This window comes from Castor canadensis, chromosome 16 (genome assembly GCF_047511655.1).
Source record: "Castor canadensis chromosome 16, mCasCan1.hap1v2, whole genome shotgun sequence".
NCBI lineage: Eukaryota > Metazoa > Chordata > Mammalia > Rodentia > Castoridae > Castor > Castor canadensis.
The window spans coordinates 1251970-1272450 of NC_133401.1; the positions used below are offsets into that span (position 1 = coordinate 1251970).

A 20481-nucleotide genomic window follows, 5' to 3' on the forward strand; every position below is an offset into this window, starting at 1 on the left:
CCAGCAGCGCCTCCCCCAGGGGACCTGGCTTCTGTGTCATCTCCTAGGGGTCCAGCAGCATCTCCCCAGCTAGGGGCAACAGAAAGAGAGCAGTCTCCTGGGAGGACCCACAGAGAGACTCAGGGGGACAGGCAGAGGCTCCTGGCAGAGTCAGCTGACAGACAAGCACAGGACACCCGACTCGCCGCCCCCATCACTTCCTTCCCGTTCCAAACAGAACCCAATACAGCCACAGTCGCACCCACACTCTAACCTCCAACAAACACCTCCTCCAAGACCATCCCAGCATCACCCTGGCTTTTGACACTTTCAGAATCATTGCTGGCGTGCAACTGGATTCTTCTGGAGGAGACGTTTCCTTTATGACTATTTCCCCTTCCTGGGTAGTCCTTGCTGCCCTGAGGTGCTTTTGCCAGATGAATGGAGCCACATCGGGGACAAAGGTCTGCAGATGACAGCTGTAGGCCCTGCTTAGACCAGAGCTCCAGGAAACCAGGGACAACATCACTCTCTAGCAGGATAGCCGTGTCCGTGAGACTTGTGTGCAGGACACCATGGACTCGCAGTGACAGTTTCAGTTAGCAGCTTGTGCCGACAGCCACTGCTCTAGAGTCCTCGGAGAGCCCTCTGCAAGATATGCATCGAGAAGGGACTCCAATGCGCCCCTGCCCTGGGCTTCCCTGTAGCAGGACCTGCAGGTGCCTGGCTCACTGTCCTGGGAGACAGAAAGAACTGGAGAAAAGATGGGGGAAGGTCCCTGTGTTCCCACAGCAGCACAAAGGGGACACTGATGCTCTGAAAACCATGTGCTTTATTTGGAATCTCCCCCGGGGGTCATAGAAAAGCTGCAAACCATGAGGTTTGGTACAAGGCCATGATTAAGGGACCATACATCATCCCTAAGTGCTGGGGCCCTCTCCTCTGGGCCTCAGACTTCCCTGGTCATCTTAGCTCTTGACTGAGCTCCTGGGGCATCCAGTCACAACCTTAGCGTCTCCCTCAGCTGGGGAGTGAGGACATGGATATGGGACAAGAGCCAGGTCCCCATCCAAGGTCTGGGGCCTCTGTCTCCCACCTAGGACCTGGACAGCTGATAACCCAGGCCTCAAGGATCCTCTGAGCCCTCCGAGCCTCCGAGCCCTGTGGCTCTGGATCCAACTCAGCTCTCGGCTGTGCAGGGTGGGAGGCCCCGCGCATGCGCGCAGGTGAGCGCGCAGGGACCCCCCCCCACGACAGCTGGCCACGCCCCTCAGTGCAGGTCCGCGAAGGGCCTGGAGTAGTTGAACATCAGGTAGTCCATGTAATAGAAGTCGTAGGCGCGCTGGCGCTGCAGGGCAGAGAGCTGGGCGAAGTACCGGTGCGTGATCCGCGCGGTGGTGCGCGCCTCCTGCGAGTGCCTGTCCTTGAAGCGCGGGAAGGTCAGGTTCCGCGGCGCGTGGATGAGGCGCAGGAAGAAGTTCGCATCAACCTCCATGCTCTCAAACTTGCCCACGAAGTCATAGTCGATGAGGCAGGGGCTGCACAGCCGGCTCACGTGATCCCAGTGGATGTCCATTCCCACGGGCCGGTGCACGTCCAGCAGGTACTGGACGAACTCAGGGAACCGCACGCCAGAGCCCGTCCGCAGCGCCTCCCGCGAGGCGTTGGCCCGGTACCGGGCTAGGATGGCTTTGCCAAAGACAGGGTGATAGTAGCTATTGGGGTGCTCGAACTTGTCGCGGAAAGCAGAGACCAGCCTCTCGAAGGGCTCGCGGACGAAGAGCATCTTGGTGTAGGTGCTGAGGCGGTGCAGGATGCCCTGGCGATCGAAGGTGTCCAGACGCCTGAGGGCACTGCCATAGTGGACCGTGTTGTGCTGGATGTCCGCGGTGGATGAGGCCAGCCCGGCTAGCACCATCAGCACCCGCTTCCAGTTGGAGCAGCCCGCCTTGGGCACCTCGCAGTAGAGGACACGGTGGCGGTCCTCCACGAAGATGCGGGACACGTGGCGGGGCGTGATGGCCCTGCGGCTGCTGCTCGCCCGGTACTTGGCACAGGCCTCCCGCATCACCCGCTTGCGCTCCTGCTGGCTGCGGTGTAGACTGACCCAGTGACTGTCCAGAGCGCGGGGACCCGGCCTGAGAAAGGTCTCAGATGAGCCATTGGTCCCGATGGCCACCGCAGCTGGCATCTTTTTGATAAGCAGCCTCCGGCGGCGCTGCCGGAGTCTCTTTGGGTGGGGTCGAGGCTGGTCAGGCACCTGCAGGTGGAGGCTCCTGGGGACCCGGGTGGACAAGTCTCGGGTGACCCTGTCGGATGATGGTACTTTTAAGTCGCCATCCTGGGAAGTGCCTGGTTGGAGGTCCTGGGACAAAAAGAGAGATAGTTACCAGGGTGGACAGGACACTGGGCACAGAAGGTCTGGCAGGTGTTTCTTCCCTCTCTCTGGCTTGGGCTTTTCCTCTGACTGACGGAGAGAGACAGGCCGATCTTGCAGGAGTGACCTTCCTGTTGGAGTCTTTGTCCAGCATTCTGGACCACAAATATGGGTCTGAGGTGCAGGTGTCATTCCTACCACGAGATGGTGCACTATTCACAGGAAACCCTGCCTGGCCAGGGTGGGCAGAAGAAGCTGGTGGCTGTGACCATCAGCACAGCCCAAAGGAGTCATCTAACAGGGAAGGGAAACTCATGGATCCAAAGACCTGGGCTTTGTTCCCAAGGCCCCTGGAAAGGAGCAAGCACGTTTTTCTTTCTAAGAATAGATTCCCCGCCAAGCTGCAAATCTTCTTCCCCCCTTCCCCTCCCCTCCAGCCCGCCCAGCTGTGTGCTGGGATTTAGCTGACTCTCTGAACTTACAGTGTGAGGCTGCTGTGCTCTGATGTTGAGTTTCATTCCTGAAAAGCAAACAGAGGACAGTATTAGCAGGAGAAGTGCCACCTGGCTCCCAGGGACCTGCTCAGACTTAGTCTCCCAGGTGGGAGGGAGCATGGGGTGAGCTTTGGGAAAAGGCAGTTTGGGGAGAGGGCAGAAGGGGGGGATCTGGTTCAGTGTTGGAGCCCTTCCATCTCCTACACACATGGAGCAAAGGTGTTTCTCTCTACCTGGCCTCCCAATAGACACCTGCCCAGGTGTACCCACACACCTGCACAGTGGTACAGCCAGGGCTCCCACAGACCATCCTCTGCCTCACCTCACCCTGCCATTTAAGTCACAAGGAAAAGGTCTTTCAGAGAGCTCTCCATCCCTTCTCCTGGTTCCAGTTCCTGTGGATGCTCTGCACTTGGAATGTGACTCATGGCGCCCAGCATGGCTGAGGACAGAGCACTGCTTCCCTCATACTCCGGGAAGTTCTCTGGCCTGGGCCTTCTCTTTGTAACTTTGGCCTTTTCAGCTGTGTCTGGCATTCTGGCAGGGGGTCCTGGCCATATCTGGCTACACTGGTTCCCCCCCACCCCACCCCCCGGCCCCCACCTGGCTGAGCAGAACTCAGGCATAGAGAAACTGCCCAGGAAGCACTTCCTGGTGACTTGGGGGAAGATGGAGAAGATTCACTCACTGGGCCAAGCTCCAGAATGTCCCCTTTGACCATCAAAGTGTCCTTTCCCTATGACTGGGTTGGGGTCACCCAAGACAAGAAGCTCTTGTGAGGTGAACTGTCAGCCAGGGGAGAGAATTCTACTTCATACTCTGATCTGTTTTGGGGGAAGTTCTGGGAAGGACAGATTTCAGTCTGGAGGAGCCCACTCAGCAGTCTAGGCTTCCTCTCTGGAGCTCCACCTGGGCTGTTTCTGCTCCTCGGTCATATGGTGGACATTTGTGCTTTGAGGTCTTGTAGGAAGCCACAGTCCCAGACAAAAGCAGCCACCCCTAAACAAGCAGCAGGCCAGAACTTTGAGCCAGCACAGTGGGCACTGCCCCAGCGACACCTGACAGGGTCCTGACCACTGCTGGGGACAGGAAGGGGATGGTTCTGATGGGCCAGCACTTCCCCTGTTGTCTCTGTACTGGGAAGAGAGATGCCCAGTGACTGATGCCCACTAGTGTACTGGTGGAGGGACACTCAGGTCCTCCCTGACCTGGAGACTCTGTGAATTTTCCCATGGGGGTCAAGATTTGCAGAATCAGCCAGTGCCGGGGCCTTGACCACCTGCTGGCCAGTCTAAGGCCATGCCCACACATCTTCATTTATTAGCAAGTGATAAGGGTGGACAAAGGTCACCTCCGGGCTGGAAAGCCCACATTCCCTGAGATTTCTGGAACTTTCAAGTCCTAAGAGAGGCAGAAACAAAGGCAGAACATGGGGACCCAGTTCTTTCTTTTGCTGACCTTCTGGGACAAAGAGAAAGGTGTCCACCTTCTTGGGCAGTGTGTGTGTGTGTGTGCGTGTGTATGTCCGCTTACATGTGGCAAAGCTATGATAAAGTCTTCTAGTCTCTTCCATGGAGACGGAGGGGGAGCTCCCTGTGGAACTGGGGTGAGCAGCAGGTGCCTGATCTTAGAATGAAGCTCTCACCAGTGTCCTCAGCCCTGGAGAACCTGTGTCCCTCCTCCCCATCCACTCCCTTTCCTCTTCCCATCCCATGTTCTCTGCCTCATCTCCAGTGTGAGCCTCCAGAGCTCATTTCTCTCTGGCGGGTGGGGCCTCTCTCCTGCAGCCAACAATGACAGATCTCACCAGAAAGGACCCACTGCAGCCGCTCCGTCTTTTTCTATACCACCGGGTTTCCTTAATTATTTTCTTCTGGTGATGGCAGGTGGCTTTGCTAAATCACCTCTCCATCTCAGAGTCTCAGAGATGGGAATTTACTCTGCTTGTCACTCCTGTCAACTTGTCAAGGTGTGATGGTGTTTATTTATATTCCTTTTTCTGGAGCAAATGACTCACGCTAGTTGTGACCAGGAGTGGGGTTGAGGAGCCTCTTCCAAAGGCCAGCCAGTGAAGTTGGAGAAGGATGTGCTCATTAGGGTTGTGGCCCCTGTTCCCTTTCATCTGTGCAGAGTGGACAGGAGGTGCTGTCTTCTACATGTCCAGGCTCTGAGCTTGAGGGAGCTGGCCCACTTTGAGGCTGGCTAGGCTGAAGCCCTTGGCACAGGCTGGAAGGTAACTTCTCCTTGAGTCTGGGTGAGGCTTCTTATGTCTTGGCCACATTTACTCACAGGGCCAATCTGGCTGCAATTGCCCCCCGTGAAAAGAAAAAGTGCCATTGGACAGTAGCAGGTAATAAGCCCATGAGTGTGCCTTAAGCTGTATGTTCCCAACCCTTAAACTCGGGGTAGCTCACTGGTAAAGATGAACCCTATTCCCACACTGCCCTGGGTAAGCCAACGCCAGGAAGCCTGGGCTGAACCTGGGGTGTGTGCCCCAGCCGGCTACACTTCAGCACCACGGACAGCTCTGCAGAGAGCCCAGGCAAGGGCTGCTAGGGGCTGCACCCCTGAGAACTGGTACTGGTGCCATGGGATACTTCAAAAGTGTGTGTGTGTGTGTGTGTTGGGGGTGGGGTCTTTGGTCTTAATGCAACTACCCTACACCCTCCCAGGTAAATAGATGATCTAGATAAGAATAGTGACCTTGCTGAGCACCTCCCCCGTCTCCCACCCCACCTGGGCACAGGATTTCTCCAGATCTCAGCTGGGTTTCCTGCCCACTGCTCTCAATATAGCATTAAAAATCTGTAAGGAAGCTATGTCCCCGTGTGCAGCAAAGAAATAAACAACCGCTTTCTCCTCTGGACAGATGACATCGTCGAGTGGCTGAAAAACATGCAGGACGAGAAGAGTGAGCATCGGCGAGAATAAACAAGGCATGAGTTATGGGGACTGCCGAATGCGTTCCACACACTGAACTCTTCATTGGTGGAAATTTTTCTTCTTGATGCTGGGCTGAGCAGCTTCCTAGTTACCTGCTAAGGGGAGGTGAAGGCTGACAGGGATGTGACGACAGGCCAGTCTTCTTCTGCCAGGCTGGGGATGGAACCCAGAGCCTCATGCATGCTAGGCAAGTGCTCTACCAGAGACCCACACTCCTATCTCTCAGGCCTGGCTTTTTTCTTTTTTTGCAGTACTGGGTCTTACACTTGCTAGACAAGTGCTCTGCCTCCTGAGCTCCATTCCCAGCCCTGTTTCTTTTGTTGTGGTTGAGTTAGGATCTTGCTATATAGCCCAGGCTATCCTCTTGCATCTCCAGAATGCTGAGACTACAGGTGTGCATCACTACACCCAGCTTGGGGCCAGTTTCTTGACAACCAGGTTGTGCAGTTGGGTCTGGGGACATCGCTGGAGAGGGGGATTCACCAGCATGGGGGCTGTGGTGGAAGGGCTCATAGGAAGTCCTGCTGGGTACCACACCACAGCTCCACTCCTGATGCCCTGGGCCCACTAGGGGTGACAGTTGGGATCCAGCCTTCTGCTCAGGTTACGTAACACCAATGGGTGGATAGAAAAAGCACACAAGTGCCTAGAAAGAGCTGGAAGTACCTTCAGTGCCTGTGACCTTCCCCAGCCCCAGGTGGATCACACTTGAGGGTAGCAGCTGCTTGGGCTTCTACAATCCCAGCTCCCAGCCCTGGTAGGCTGTGTTGAGAGGGTCTTGCTATTCTGGACCCTGTGGCCCAAAGAGACAACACCATCGTGAAGGAGGCAAACCCACAGAGGGACAGGCTTGTGAAAACTGTGGGGGCCAGGGGAGGCCAAGGGTGGGCATTAGTGTCCAGATCCTGCTGTGTGGAATCTGACTCATGGTCCTTGGGTCCTCTCCTCCCCTCATCAACCTGTTTCCCTGGTCACTTTTCTGTGTCCTGGATCTTCTGGCGGCCAAGCCTGTGTAGCAAGCTGCCCCTGCCTCCATTCAAACTGTTGGTTCACGTGTCCACTGGGTTGCCCAACAGATTCGGGCACTCCCAGGGCTCAGAGATGCCCTCCTTGGCTCAGGCTGGCCCAGTGTTGGGGAGACACTGGAGCAAAGCCCCAGATGTAGCTTGGTTCCCTGCATGTGCACCACCCTGAGCCTCAGCCCTGGTCCCACCCAGATTCCCAGCAGGCATGGGGGTGAGCTGGAACACTGGGGCAGTGCTCCCATTTCTACTTCCAAAGGAGAAGTCTCCTTCACCTGACATATGCTCCAGGAAGGCCTCTGGGATGTGAGGTGGCCCTGAATGACAGCACATGAGGCCTGGGGCAGGGGTGCTGGCAGCAGAAAAGGCGGCCAGGTGGGCGCAATGCCCACTGGGCTCAAGGAGAAAGCTGAAGTGAGCTGCTGGGCCCCATTCCACAGGAAATATAGACGCTTCTGAATGAGGGGGTGTATTCCTTCAGATTCTGCCAAAAAAAAAAACCCAAAAACCAGACCTGAGAGGATCTGATGGAGAGAGAAAAGGGGGGGAAAGGGAGAGGGGAAGGGAGAGAGTTTAAGAAGTTGGCAGACTGGAATCTGCAGGCTGGAGATCCAGGGAAGAAGCTGATACTGTAGGTCAAGTTCAAAGGCAGTTTGGAGGCAGAATTTCTTCTTGTTCTGAGAACCTTAATCTTTTCTCTTAAGGCCTTCGACTGTTTGGGTGAGGGTTATCTGCTATTCTTATTGTCTGATTTAAATGTTAATCACATCTTTAAAAACTGCCTTTACAACAACATCCAGACTGGCGTTTGATCAAAACACTGGGTCCCTCCTACAGCCGAAATTGGATTGGATTGGATTCCTGTGACTTCTGTTAACAAGATAGCACAAATTGATACAAAATAACAAAAAAGTATTCTGTCACATTCTAGCGTAAAGTCTGGAAGTCTGAAGGGAAGGTGTTGACAGGGCCACACTCGCTCCAAGCCTCTGAGAGAGGAGTCTTTCTGCCTCTCCTGCTCTGGCATCCCCAGGAGGTCCCTGCCTGTGTCAACCTATGACCAATTTCTGCCTGTGCCTTTACCTGACTGCGTCTTTACCTAACTGCTCCTCTCTTCTCTTTCCACAAGCACACCAGGCACACCAAAATAGTTTCTTGATGTTCTCTTCCCAGCCAAGTTACAGATGCAAACACCCTGCAAGGTCATCGTTGTAGATACTGGGGGAGACGCTGGGACTTTGGCATTACTGGGTGGGCACAGTTCAGCCCAGGAGAGGCGGTGGTGTGGCCTCAGACTGTAGAGTTCTGAAGGCAAGGCAGTAACAGCCTGGAGGAGGGGAAGACACAGATGTCTTGCTGGATCAGTGTGAAGGTTTGTGATAGTGCTAAAAGTCCTCAGAGAGATGCAGACTGGAGCCGAGGGATCCATCTACCTCTCCTTGACCTTGGACGTCCTGCTGCCTGCTCTTGAGGTGGTGAGTCCACCATGGACCCTCCTTCTCTGACTCTGGCTCTTCCCTCACAGCTCTGGGCCCTGCCATTTTGAGGTCTGCACTGACCCCAGGGGCCTGTGACTACCTCAGGTGTACTGTTACCTTCACCTGGGCAGATTGCTTATGTATGCAAATTAGATGCAAAACCGAAGAGCGACACACTGAGCAATTAGAGAGCAGCCTGAACTCCAGGCTCTGAATTTCGATGGAAGAAGTCCCACTAAAGAGCCTGAAATGTTCACTTGTGTGAAGGAAAAGTCAGCTTATTAAATCCTCCGCTAGGATTTAATAATCCAGCCTGGAGACTGATCTCTCACGGTCATGCCTGCCTGGGCACAGGTGTCTTGGCAAATGGTGTTCCGGCATGCCAGACACAAATGTTGGCTGCTCCTGGGCCCTGAAGATGGCTGTGGGGAAGGTGAGATTCAGGCCAGACATGTCCAGCTAATGAGGTCTGCCCTGAGCCTTGAGCCTTGAGCCTTGGCCTTTGCTCTGACTCTAACCAAATTCAGTCATGGTGGTCTTTCTTAGTCCCTTAATTCTTTTTTTTTTTTTTTTTTTTTTGCAGTACTGGGGCTTGAACTCATGGCCTTCACCTTGAGCCACTCCACCAGCCCTATTTTTGTGATGGGTTTTTTGAGATAGGATCTCAGGAACTATTTGCTAGGGCTGGCTTTGAACCTCAAACCTCCTGATCTCTGCCTCCTGAGTAGCTGGGATTACAGGCGTGAGCCCCCAGTGCTTGGCAACCCTTAACTCTTGCTGTAACTACACACCCAAGACTGGGTAATACAATCAAAACCAGAAGTTTATTTGGTTTACAGTTTTAGAGGCTGGGAAGCCTGAGAACACGGTGCTAGCATTTGGTGAGGGCTGCTCTGCTGTGTCAAAACATGGTGGCAGGCGACACATACAAAAGGGCAAGGGCTTGCAAAGTCAGGTCTTGTGTTTTATTTGGGAGGGAGTATGGAGAACCAACTGTGGACCTGGTGCATGACAGGTAAGTGCTCCACCACTGAGCTACAGGCCCCGATCCACCCTTCCTCTCCCTATAAATACACTAATCCCATCAAGGGGCCTCCCTCCTGCATCATCTAACCCAAATCACCTCCAAATACCATTGTGAATTTTGGGATTAAGTTTCTAACACAAGCTTTTGGGGAAACATTGAAACCACAGCAGGAACACACAGTGACCCTCCCACAGCAAGGCTTTCTCCCTACCTTCTTTTTTTTTTTGGTGGGACTGGGGTTTGAACTCAGGGTCTCAAACTTCCAAGGCAGGTACTCAACCACTGGAGCCACTCCCCAGCCCAGATTCTTCTCCCTTTATCTGGAGAGTCCATTGTGAGTCATGGCTTTAATGAACAAAAAGGAGGGAGAGGGACAGGGGAGACGGAGAGGGAGAAGGAGGGAGAGAGGAAGAAACTCTCCAGGGGGAACTCGGAATCATTACTGAACCTCTCTGATTTTGTCTCATCTGTAAAACAGGCTAGAAATACTCGCTCCGCAAGCCCACAAATGTGCAAATGACACGAGGCCCATGGTTGGGCCAGCTAGAAGCTGCCAGTTCCCGGTGTTCTGCCCACCTGGCTCCCTTCCCAGCAGCTGAGTTTCCCTGAGCCCAGCTCCTGGGACAGGTCAGGCAGCGAAGCAGGACTCTTCCTGTCTCAGGATGACGGCTCTGGCCTCGACTTGTTTTGTTTAGCAATTCCATTCCCTCGCTTCTGTGATTAGGATCCTCGGTTCAACCTGGTAGTTCCCTGCCAGCTCAGCCTTGGCTGTGAATTCCCTTGGAGCTGTCAAAGAGCCGAGCCATCAGAGCTGCCTGTCAGTCAACCAGCCAGTCGATGAACCACTCTGCAAACCCAACAGCTGTCCTCCCAGCCCCACACCCACCCACCTGCCCATCATTTGATGGGGGGAGGGGAGTCCTGAGTATGGCCCCCTCCAGGAGCCCCACCTGACTACAGGGAGGGTCCTTAATTCCTGCTTCGAGCCTGTGCATGACCCACTGTGTTCGGGGTGTGTGTGTGTGGCACCAGCACGCAGGTAACACGTGTGGTACTATGACTTGCATGTGTGTGTGTTCCTGTCCTCGGGTGGTCTCTGAGTGACCAGGGCACCTGGCTTAAGGCAGGTGGTGCCTTTTCTGCCCTTATGTATGTTTCGACACCCATGGGTCCAGAAGGACAAGCTGGAGCTAGTGAGGGCACTGCAGGTGAGCAGGAACTCGCTTCACCACCTCATCCAGCAACACCTAATTGGTGCTCTGTCTCTGCCTCCCATGCAGTGCATGGGTAGCACCCGGAGTCAGCTGGCCCACCACCCTGGAACCCACCATAGTGGAACAGTCACGCCACCTGTCTACTCACTGGACAGCACGCAGCACTGCAGCACTGGTGAGTGTCTGGGCCATGGCCCCTACCCCCATGAAGCTTAGAGTCTGGTCAGAAGTGAGACCCTGACCAGCAATTCCAAGTGTGCCTGCAGTACAGCCATGCCAGCCAGCCCAGGGCATCCCGAAGGTGGTGACGATAATTGGCACCTAAGGGAAATGAAGGAGGGCACTCCCGGAGAGCTGGTGACCTTGCACAGTGAGATCATGGCTCACAGGGTGAAGGGATGGGAGCAGAGATGGAAGGGTGTCAGGAAAAGACAAGGCCATGGAGACTGGAAGTGTCCAGAGAGCAGGGGGCCCCATGGTCCTGGCAGAGGCATTGGATCACATATCCCAAGGTCCAGAGGCGGCCGAGGAGGATGCGAGCTGTGCAGTTATTTCGAACTTCAGGGCCATTGTGGGATGAAGAGACGATGGCAGAGCAGCAAGAAGAGACCAGCAATGTTACTATCATGCAGGCAGGAGACCCCGGGGCCGACAGAAAGTTGGAGACATGAGGGTAGTTTAAGGCCATCGGCACAGTGGTAAGCTGGCAAATTTTCTACAACAGCCTCCCTAGGCGGCAGCGTGAGGACGAATCCAACCTGCATATGGGGGTGGCTGATTCCCAGGTATAAATGTAAAGGTCCCCACCAGGGGTGGCCTCCAAATTGCTGCTATGAACGTGGAGTTGAGCTCACCTTGACACTAGCTGGACCCAGAGGTGGCAGGAAGTTGAGGAAGGAAGATTGTGGCTTCTTTTCTTCCTCCTGTCCTTCTTTCCTTCCCTTCCTTCCTTCTTTCTTTCTTTCTTTTTGGTGCAGGAGTTTAAACTCAGGGTCTACACCTTGAGTCACTCCACCAGCCCCATTTTTGTGTGTGTGATTGGTTTTCCAAGATAGGGTCTCTTGAACTATTTGCCCAGGCTGGCTTTGAACTGCGATCCTCCTGATCTCTGCCTCCTGAGTAGCTGGGATTGCAGGCGTGAGCCACCAGTGCCTGGCTACGGTTGTGGTTTCTGGCTTGAGCAGGGACTGGACGCCAGTGCCACCCACAGATTCAGTTGAGTTTGGCATACATATGGGTCCCCCAGGGCAGAAATCCAGAGGACAGCAGGAAGAGCGGAAAGGAGGAGAGATGAGCCAGAGCTGTTGGACGTGTGCACGTGCACAGGAGCACCTTGGCTGCCTGTGGCTCTTCAGGGACCAGGGAGGGCTTGAGACCAGCACTTCCTAGAGGGACAGCAAGGTAAGAAAGCAGGACCCAGGCATCAGGTCTGAGTTCTGCCTTTCCTTGGGGAACCACAGCCTCTCAGCTCTGTGCCCAGGGGGTAAAACGTGACGGATATAATGATTCTTCCAGTTTGGGAGGGACATGGGACCTGGGACCGCTCTCCAACCAGCTCTTCAGGAAAGAGCCTATTTTGGTGGAAATAATGAGGAATTCTTGCCACAGGCTTACCAGGAAATAAACACAAATGAGTCACGCTGCAGCCTGGGGCTGAGGGGGCCCCATGCCTGACACTCCAGCGACAGATGCGAGCATTGTGTCTCTCACTAGACCAGAGTCAGGCCACCGGAGGCAGCCAGTGGGGCAACCTCGTTACCGCGTGGCCTGACCGAAAGACAATTATCTGTCCAGCTACAGCCTCAGGATGCGTTGTTCCGGCCACGGCGTCAATTACTAAGCTGGCCTGTGGCTGTCAGACCTGTCACAGCTGTTGCCTGTGATACTCAGAAGAGCCACAGAAGTAAATCCGTCTTAGCAGATGCTTCTTTGAAGTGGCCCCCTTGGGACAGAATGGCCTGCACAGAGAGAGAGGCCAAGCTCCAGGCGAGACTGAAAAGAGGTCCACAGCTCAGAGACAGATACTCTGCTCCTTGGCAGTGCCCCCCACCCCAGGGGAGCCGGGCACTGGTGGCCAATGCTGTCTATTGCTGAAACCCAGAGGGATCCCTGAGTCTGGGTGGGCACCAGCCCCTGCCCCCTAGTCCTAGCTCAAGAACTGTGGGTGGACAGTCACACCTCCCTGTCACCAGTGTCCTCTCCTGCATTCGAAGAACACTGGTGGGGGGGGCCTGCATTCCGCAGGCCATGCTGGTATTTTCTGAGCAGAACGGAGTCTCTGGCAACCAAAGATTGCAAAGGGAAGGCTAGAAGCTGCCTGGAACACTCTGGGGGCTGAGAGAGGGCAGGGACAGTCCAGCTGTTCTCTTCCAAGGGTACGAATTGCTTCCAAGGGCAGAGTTGTGTCCAGCCAAGGCCTGAAGCAAGAATAGATCAGGAGACCTTAGGGTCAGAATCTGGCAGGCTTCCCTGAGGGAGAGACCTCAAACCCAAAGCCGTGCACTGGTGGCTCACGCCTGTAATCCTAGCTACTTAGGAGGCAGAGATCAGGAGGTTCGAGGTTTGGAACCAGCCCAGGCAAATAGTTTGCAAGACCCTATCTCGAAAAACCCTTTCCAAAAAAGGACTGGTGGAGTGGCTCAAGGTGTAGGCCCTGAGTTCAAACCCCAGTACCCAGAGTGGGGAAAAAAACCCTCAAAGGCAAACATCAACCATGGTCTTGCCCGTGGATCACTATGGGCACAGCACTTCCCTTGGCCTCCTGATTGGCCACCCCTCGCTCTGCCCAAGCCCAGCTTCCTGTAAACAGCTGGTAGCAACAAACCCAGCTTGGCCAAGTGGGCTGAGCACAGGCTGGAAACCCCGGGGAGCACAGACAGCCGCCCTCCCAATGGGGCTGGGATCCACACCCACATCACACCTCACACCACACCTGGCCCAGGAGAGGGGACCCATCCCGAGGCCCTGACCACAAGGCGCTGAGAGCGAGGAGGGCCAAGACTACAGGTTTGTAGGTGATTCCCGAGGTGCTTCAGAAACACCCTAACCCGAGAGGCCCAAAGGAGGCAGAAAAGTGGATTAAGATTGAAGTCTTGATACGGTGAGGAATGGTGGGGCCTGAGCTTAGGATGGGAGGAGCAGCAGGGAGGGCAGATCTTGTAGAATGACCAAGCAGGAGGAAGAGGAACAAGGCAGAAACGGCATGGAGAAACAGTGTCTGTTAGTCAGTTCTGCACACCTTGGCTTAGGCCCTACCACCTACAATTCCTCATTAGCTCTGAGAACACTGAGTAGAGCTAGACACTGGAATTGTCACCCTTGTCTGGAATTTCACACTTGTCATGGATACTTAGAATTTGCCATTCAGCCAAGACTCTCCCTCCTCCAGTCTTCTCCCCTCTCCAGGATTTTGGGGTTGCTTCTTCCATCTGGGAGATGGACAGTTTGCAGGGAGCTTAGTGTCAGTGTTTGCTTGGGGTGGGGAGTAGGGGGCTGCTGGGCCCCAGGAAGACATCCCCCAATATTTCTTCCAAGGTGTGTGTGGCAGGTCTTTTCTTAACCTCTGCATACACTTAGCCTACAAAGCCTTGGAAATTCGACTCTGTAATAGAATACACTCCTGGGTAATGGCTGCTTCTAGGGTGGCAGGGGGTCACCATGAAAGAGATGTTTCTAGGAAGCTGTTTTCCTGCTTCCTTTGAAATTCAAAGGAATTTCAGAGCGGCTGCTCTGAGGGGGAAGGAGGCTGATCACAAGGCTCAAAGCTGGCCCCTCTGGCTGCCTGCATTTCCAGAGGAATAAAGACCCCAGCGCAGGTCACCGAGCGGGTGTGCTGTGGTCTTTGGCCTTCCATGCCTGTGTGCAGCAGAGGTGCTGCCCACACAGGGGCGGGTGGGGCCCTCCCTTCTAGAATGAATGATTGCAGAGTCAGGTGTCTTCTGTAGGATTAAATGTCATTCTTTCTAATGACTTGATTTATGTCCAGAGGTTTACAGCTCCAAACAAAATACTGGGATGACGGCAATAAATCATGTCCGGGATGCTTACAGTGGCGACCGGCATGTTTTCGGTTTGTTTGGGAGTTGATTACAGAACGGTGGGTTGCTGGGGAATAGCATGTGTTGGGGGCAGGGAGAGCATAAGACTCAGGTGACATCGGGTGGCTGGCGGGGAGCTTCCATGGGGCAGCAGAAGGCTTTGCATGCCTGAGGTTTCTGTGAGCATCTGTGACTGGAGATGGCAGGATTTTGGAGAGGTCAGAAATCCCCAGGAAGACACTGTGCTATGCTGAGGGCAGCGTGTGGATTACTAAGAACGTCCTTTCCAGCTCCCAGCCCCACACCCTGCTGCATCACCAAGAGGGAGGCACAGAAGAATAAGCACAGGCAGCAGACAGGTGGCCCCCGGGCTGGCATCTTTCTCAGATAATCGGCAGAAAGTTCTCCTTGGAAACCAGGACCCTGCCCTGCAGAGCAAGAGCTCAGAGGGACTGAAACCAACTTCAAGGTTCACCTCCGTGACAGATTTGGAGAGAGGCCAGTTGGTTCTGGCCAGCACTCTGCAAGTGTGAATCTCCTGGGAGGTAAAACCAATTCTGTGTCTGGCATTAAAACAGGGAAAGAGGATGGGAGGAGGAGGGACAGGGGTCAAGTTTCAGGCCAAGGTCTACTCATCCCAGCAGAACCCAGCTGCCATTAGAGCAATGTGTCCCTGGCAAGCCCCGCAGCCTAGAAGGCAGACACTGAGACGGTGCGCCCATAAGGAGGTCATGGTCCAATGGCGCACAGGAGCGCTAGGCACTGGGGGATTGGGAAGTCACGACCAGGTGTGTGTGTCCCAGCCCTGGCTCAGGGTGACTTTAACTGGGAATCACGTATGGTGCACAGGGGTCCGTCATGTCAGATGTGATGGAGTGAAGCATGCAAGTGACGCTTTAATGGAGGTGGGGATGCCAGGGGCTGGTGCATATAGAAGAGTGGGTGTGATGGATGGTGCATGGTCCACTCACGGGTGATGTGTGGGTCGGAGTGATGGTAGGTAGATGACACGTAGACGGATGATGGAGGGATGGCGATGGATGGTGCATGGTATTTGAAGTCTTGAGGCAGGATTAAAGATGGAGGCCTCACAAAGACTGGGTCTGGACAGGTGGATAGCAGGAAGGCAGAGAGAACCTAGACCAAGGATGTGGAAAGAAGACAGTCACGGGCAGGTTCCAGCCCAGTCCCACTGGCTGAAGGTGCAACCCATGGTTGTGCAGAGTGAAGGAAGCTCGGATCCCCTGACCTTTGGCCTCTCTGATGCTTGGAGAGGCAGCAGTGACAATGACAGCTCCAAATCAAAGGAAAGCCAGGGTCCCCACCAAGCCCCATGAGTCCTTAGCATATGTCTCTGGCTGCTGGAAAGGCCTTTGCTTCCTTCTCCACCAAATGCCAGAAGTAACCTCCAATGTCAGCAGACAAAGCTTCTATCCATCTTGGATTAAAACGGCAAAAAAAAAAAAGAGTGCTGTTTGTTTTATAAAGTCTGGCAAATTTTGATAATGAAACCTTTGGAAGGTGGAATTTGGAAACCTTTGTAATTCCAGGCAGATAAGGAATAATGGTAACGTAATTCAAGTTCAAAAGCAAAAATAACCTTTTATCACTTAATTTAACAGTGTTGCTGGTGAAATATGTTAGGGGAATGTAAAATGCTACTTAAATAAAATATGCTGTCTCGACTGGCACAGACCTTAATTGCCACAATCAGAGTCTAAACGCACTTCCTTGCCAATCCTGACAGACGTGGCTAATGACAGGTTCCGTAATGAGCAGCAGTGGTGGCAGGGGTCAGCCTTGACTTCTGCCAACTCCCCCGGGGACAGTCCAGACCCGACAGCTGTCTGGGCTCAGCGGCGCTCATCAACACTGTCGCCTTGTGAAGTATGAATTGGCTCAGGTATTAATATTAATCGGCCAACACATTAATATTAACCAGCTAATGTATACTTCCCATGACAAGAAGAGATAAAGGAGTCTTATGTGGCGGATCAGGGAACACGGAATACGTAAGTGGATTTTCTTGGGACGCGTGGCATAAAGAGTTCTAAGCCTCTTAGGCGTGTCGTGGCCACAGAGAATGAAGCTGGGAGTCCTCCTGGGGCACAATAAGCAGGAAATTCCCCACAGGAGTGTACTCTTCTCAGCGATGGGGCTGTTTCACCCCCCACACCCCCATCCCAGAAGGCACGAAGGTCGGTGGCACTGTGTTTGACTCGGGCGGCCCCCATGGAAAACCTCACCCCAAACTCTAAGGGGGCAGGGATAGCGGGGTAGATTTTATAGCCCCTGTTTGGCAGAAGGGCACTGAGTCTCAGACAGGTTCACACAGCTTGATCAAGACCACACCTGACTCCATGTTTTATTTTATTTTGGCAGCACTGGGGTTTGGGCAGGCACTTGAGCCACTGTGCCAGTCCTTTTGTGTGATTTTTTTTTTTTCTTTTTGAGATATGGTCTAGTGAACTATTTGCCTGGGGCTGGCTTCTAACTGTGATCCTCCTGATCTCTGCCTCCCCAGTAGCTAGTATTACAGGCTTGAGTCACCGGGTTCCTGGTTCATGCCTTGGTTCTAACCACTAGCCGACACTGCCTGTCAGTGCCTGGCCAGGCTGAGGGAGAGCAGAGGTCAAGGGCAGGAGGCTTTCCGCTAGTACCCCAGTGTCATATAGTCAGGACGGGCACAGGGTCTTGGCCTTGGACAGTCCACACTGGGGGCTTCAGGGGAGGCCAGCCTGCTTGGCAAGGCTGAGTGTGGAGGCGGGGGAGTTACCTCCATGAGTGCTGGCTTGCAGACTACCTCCACAGGCAAACGCGCATCTGAGCACAATTAACGTTTTAAGCTCTAATTATTTTACTTGGGTGTTGAAGTCTGAGGATCCTTCAATTTCAGTTTAATTGAAGAAAAATGGTCACCAGTTATTGAACAGCAGGAGGGTGGCTCTACGCTTCCCCAACACGGAGCAGAGCTTAGTCAGCTGCACAGATGGGCCCCGCTGCAGCAACTCGGTGGCTGGGACCAGCGAGGGTATGGTGGGTGCAGCTGCATGGGGAAGGCTTGGGCACCCTGCCCTGCAGTCCCTGGCATCGGCTGAGAAGCCTTTCTGGCCAAGTTAATTACTTGCCTTTTTGTCTTTTCAATGTTGTTGCATTGTCTACAACAGCATCTGTTTCAAGACAACAGAGTGTGCAAGGAAATGGGCTTCTTACCGAAGAGAGCTGGGACTTCCCTGTCACTTCCCCTTGCAGTTGATAATAATCTGAGCTTATAATGAAAACCTTAAGTCCTCCTCGGCTGGGAGGCAGGGCAACCACGGATGCTGAGGGCACAGGCTCTGCTCTGGAGGAGGGCCCTGTCTGAGGGGCCCACCACTGCCTCTCCCCCTGCCCTGACCCCTGGGACTCCTGGGAGAACCCTGAGGCTTTGGTGCTCACACTTTGGAAAACTAAAAAGAGTGTTTGATTTTGCTTTTACCTATTTTCCCCTATCGGCACTCTATTAAGAGAATCAAGTCTGAGCCAGTGGCTCACGCCTGTAATCCTAGCTACTCAGGAGGCAGAGATCAGGAGGATCACAGCTCGAAGCCAGCCCAGGCAAACAGCTCTCCAAGATCCTATCTCAAAAAAACCTTTCACAAAAAAAGGCTCAAGGTGTAGGTCCTGAGTTCAAACCCCAGTCCCACAAAGAAAGAAAAAAGACAAAAGACAGAGAGAATCAAGTCTAGACCCCTGGTAGGAAGGGGCCCCAGGGGTCTGGCTGGTGTAAGGTGTTACTGTCTTCCCTAGCAGCCTTGGCAGATGACCTGGCCAGCAGTCTGAGGGTGCGTGGGCAGATGGAGGTGGCCCAGGACACATGGCTCCTCCTGGGGTTTAGCCTGGGGTCACCATGGAGGAGAATGAGCAAGAAATCACTGCTATCTGCCCCCAGGGCAGGCCTCTGCTGGTGACTGGAGCTCCTAAAGCAAGGCAAGTAGTGGTGAGCTCTGCAAACACTGCACTCAGTGAGGACGCTCCCTACATGAGTGGCAGGTCCTGCCTGAGAGCACTTCCTCCCTAGCCAGGCCTTTGGTGACCCCATAACCCCATGCCCCCACCACCTTCCAGACCTCCTTGCCTCTCCTCCTTTGTGTGGGTTCTTGCCTTCTCAGAGTCCTCTCAGGCCTAAGCCCTCTGACCTGTCTTTGGGCATTTTGGTCCCCCTCAGTCATCACAACTTCCTGTCTCATCTTTCCAGAGGACCTCAGGTTCTCAGAACTTAGGACATGCACTTTAGGAGCAGGAGCCATTCAGAGATCCAGATCTCCCACCCGACGCTGACTTCCTTCCACAGCCTCCAGACGGTGCCAGTGAAACAACCTCAAGGCCTAAAAGACTTCCTTGGAATTGTTTTTGCCATGAAACATTTCATGCATGCAAACGAAGATATGTCACGTGCAATAGTTACGCTATGAAGAGTGGAAACAGCTGGGGAGCAGTTCAGTGGTACAGCATTTACCCAGCATGCATGAGGCTAGGTTCCATCCCCAGCACCACAAATATAATAACAATGATACAACCAGGCACCAGTCTCACACCTGTAATCCTAGCTTCTTGGGAGGCTGAGATCAGGAGGATCATGGTTAGAGGCCAGCAAGTAGTTTGCAAGACTCCATCTTCCACTAAGCACAGCAAAATGGACTGGAGGTGTGGCTCAAGTGGTAGAGCACCTGCTTTGCAAGAGGAAAGCCCTGAGTTCAAACCCCAGTCCCACCACAAAAAAGAACCAAGCCTGTGTCTCTCTAAGACACTGTCTTCTGGGCCTGCCAGGGGTAACCACTACCCAGAATTCTGTGGCTATCATGCCTTCCTTTGTTAGCTTTTTTATTTATTTTTTTGCTTTTGTGGTACTAGGGCTTGAACTCAGGGGCTTGAACTCAGGGCCTATGCCTTGAGTCACTCCACCAGTTCCCGCCCCCCCACCCCCACCCCCACCCTCGCTTTCTTTTTAAATGAGTTTTTTTTTCTTTTATTATTCATATGTGCATACAAGGCTTAAACGAGTTTTTTTCAAGATAGGGTTTTGGGAACTATTTTCCCAGGCTGGCTTTGAACTGCGATCCTCCTGATCTCTGCTTCCTGAGTAGCTAGGATTACAGGTCCTGATCTCTGCTTCCTGAGTAGCTAGGATTACAGGTGTGAGCCACAGGCACCTGGCTCTTAGCTTATATTTTTCTCCTATATTTATACTTCTAAGCAACTTACTGTTTCCTTTTCAAACATGGCAACTTAAAATTGGTTGCTGTAGAGATATTTACACCACAGAAGTTGGCAAAGGCTCAAAACAAAGACTTTCTTTTCTCCCCATTACCCCACTTCCACCTCCTGCTTGTGAATGGTGGCAGGTCACCTCCAGAGTAACAGTCACCTTCCAGGAGAAAGGGCAGCTGCCAGTGGCAGTCAGTCCGTCCACACTCCCAGCAGTGAGGGACGGACACAGTCAACTGCTGAAGTTGTGTGCGGGCACCTACAGCTTCTACTACAATACGGTATAGCAAGGTCTGCGCCGGAACCAACCCCTCAAATCTGCGTCATCATTTTTTATTCTCTGGCTCATATTATTTACCAACCATCCCCTGGAGTCAAACGCATGCTTTCCAGAGCTCTTCCCAACCTGAAGTTATTTATGAGTTGACACTCATGGAGGAAAAGCAATTTCCTCCAAATGCCTGATGTCATGGTCTGTAGGTCTGCCCCTCAATTACTATTGCCCTGAATTAAAAAAGGAGAATTAATATTGCTTGACAGGATCGCACCCAAAGAAAATGCCTAGAACACCTTACGGAAGAAATAACAAAACGTATCAGTTACTTGGCCACTCTGTTGTTTCCTGGGGGTCTTTTGCTAGTGACACTGGAGTGAAGTCAGGTC

The 20481-nt window shown here is 53.5% G+C and overlaps 1 protein-coding gene across 3 annotated transcripts in view; it reads right to left on the reverse strand.

The window, feature by feature from the left end:
• Positions 1-793: 793 nt before the first annotated feature.
• Positions 794-20481, reverse strand: part of Chst8 (carbohydrate sulfotransferase 8) — a 119067-nt gene continuing 99379 nt past the window's right edge. For 2 of the 3 annotated variants that reach the window (XM_020181472.2, XM_074057272.1), the window contains exons 3-4: positions 2839-2876; positions 794-2344 (exon numbers count right to left, since the gene is read on the reverse strand). In XM_020181472.2, coding sequence (XP_020037061.1) covers positions 1250-2344; positions 2839-2876 — 1133 coding nt within the window. In that variant the 3' untranslated portion in view covers positions 794-1249. Of the gene's footprint in view, positions 2345-2838; positions 2877-4867; positions 8815-20481 lie in introns of those variants that run through there. The other variant, XM_074057273.1, reaches the window with a different exon arrangement.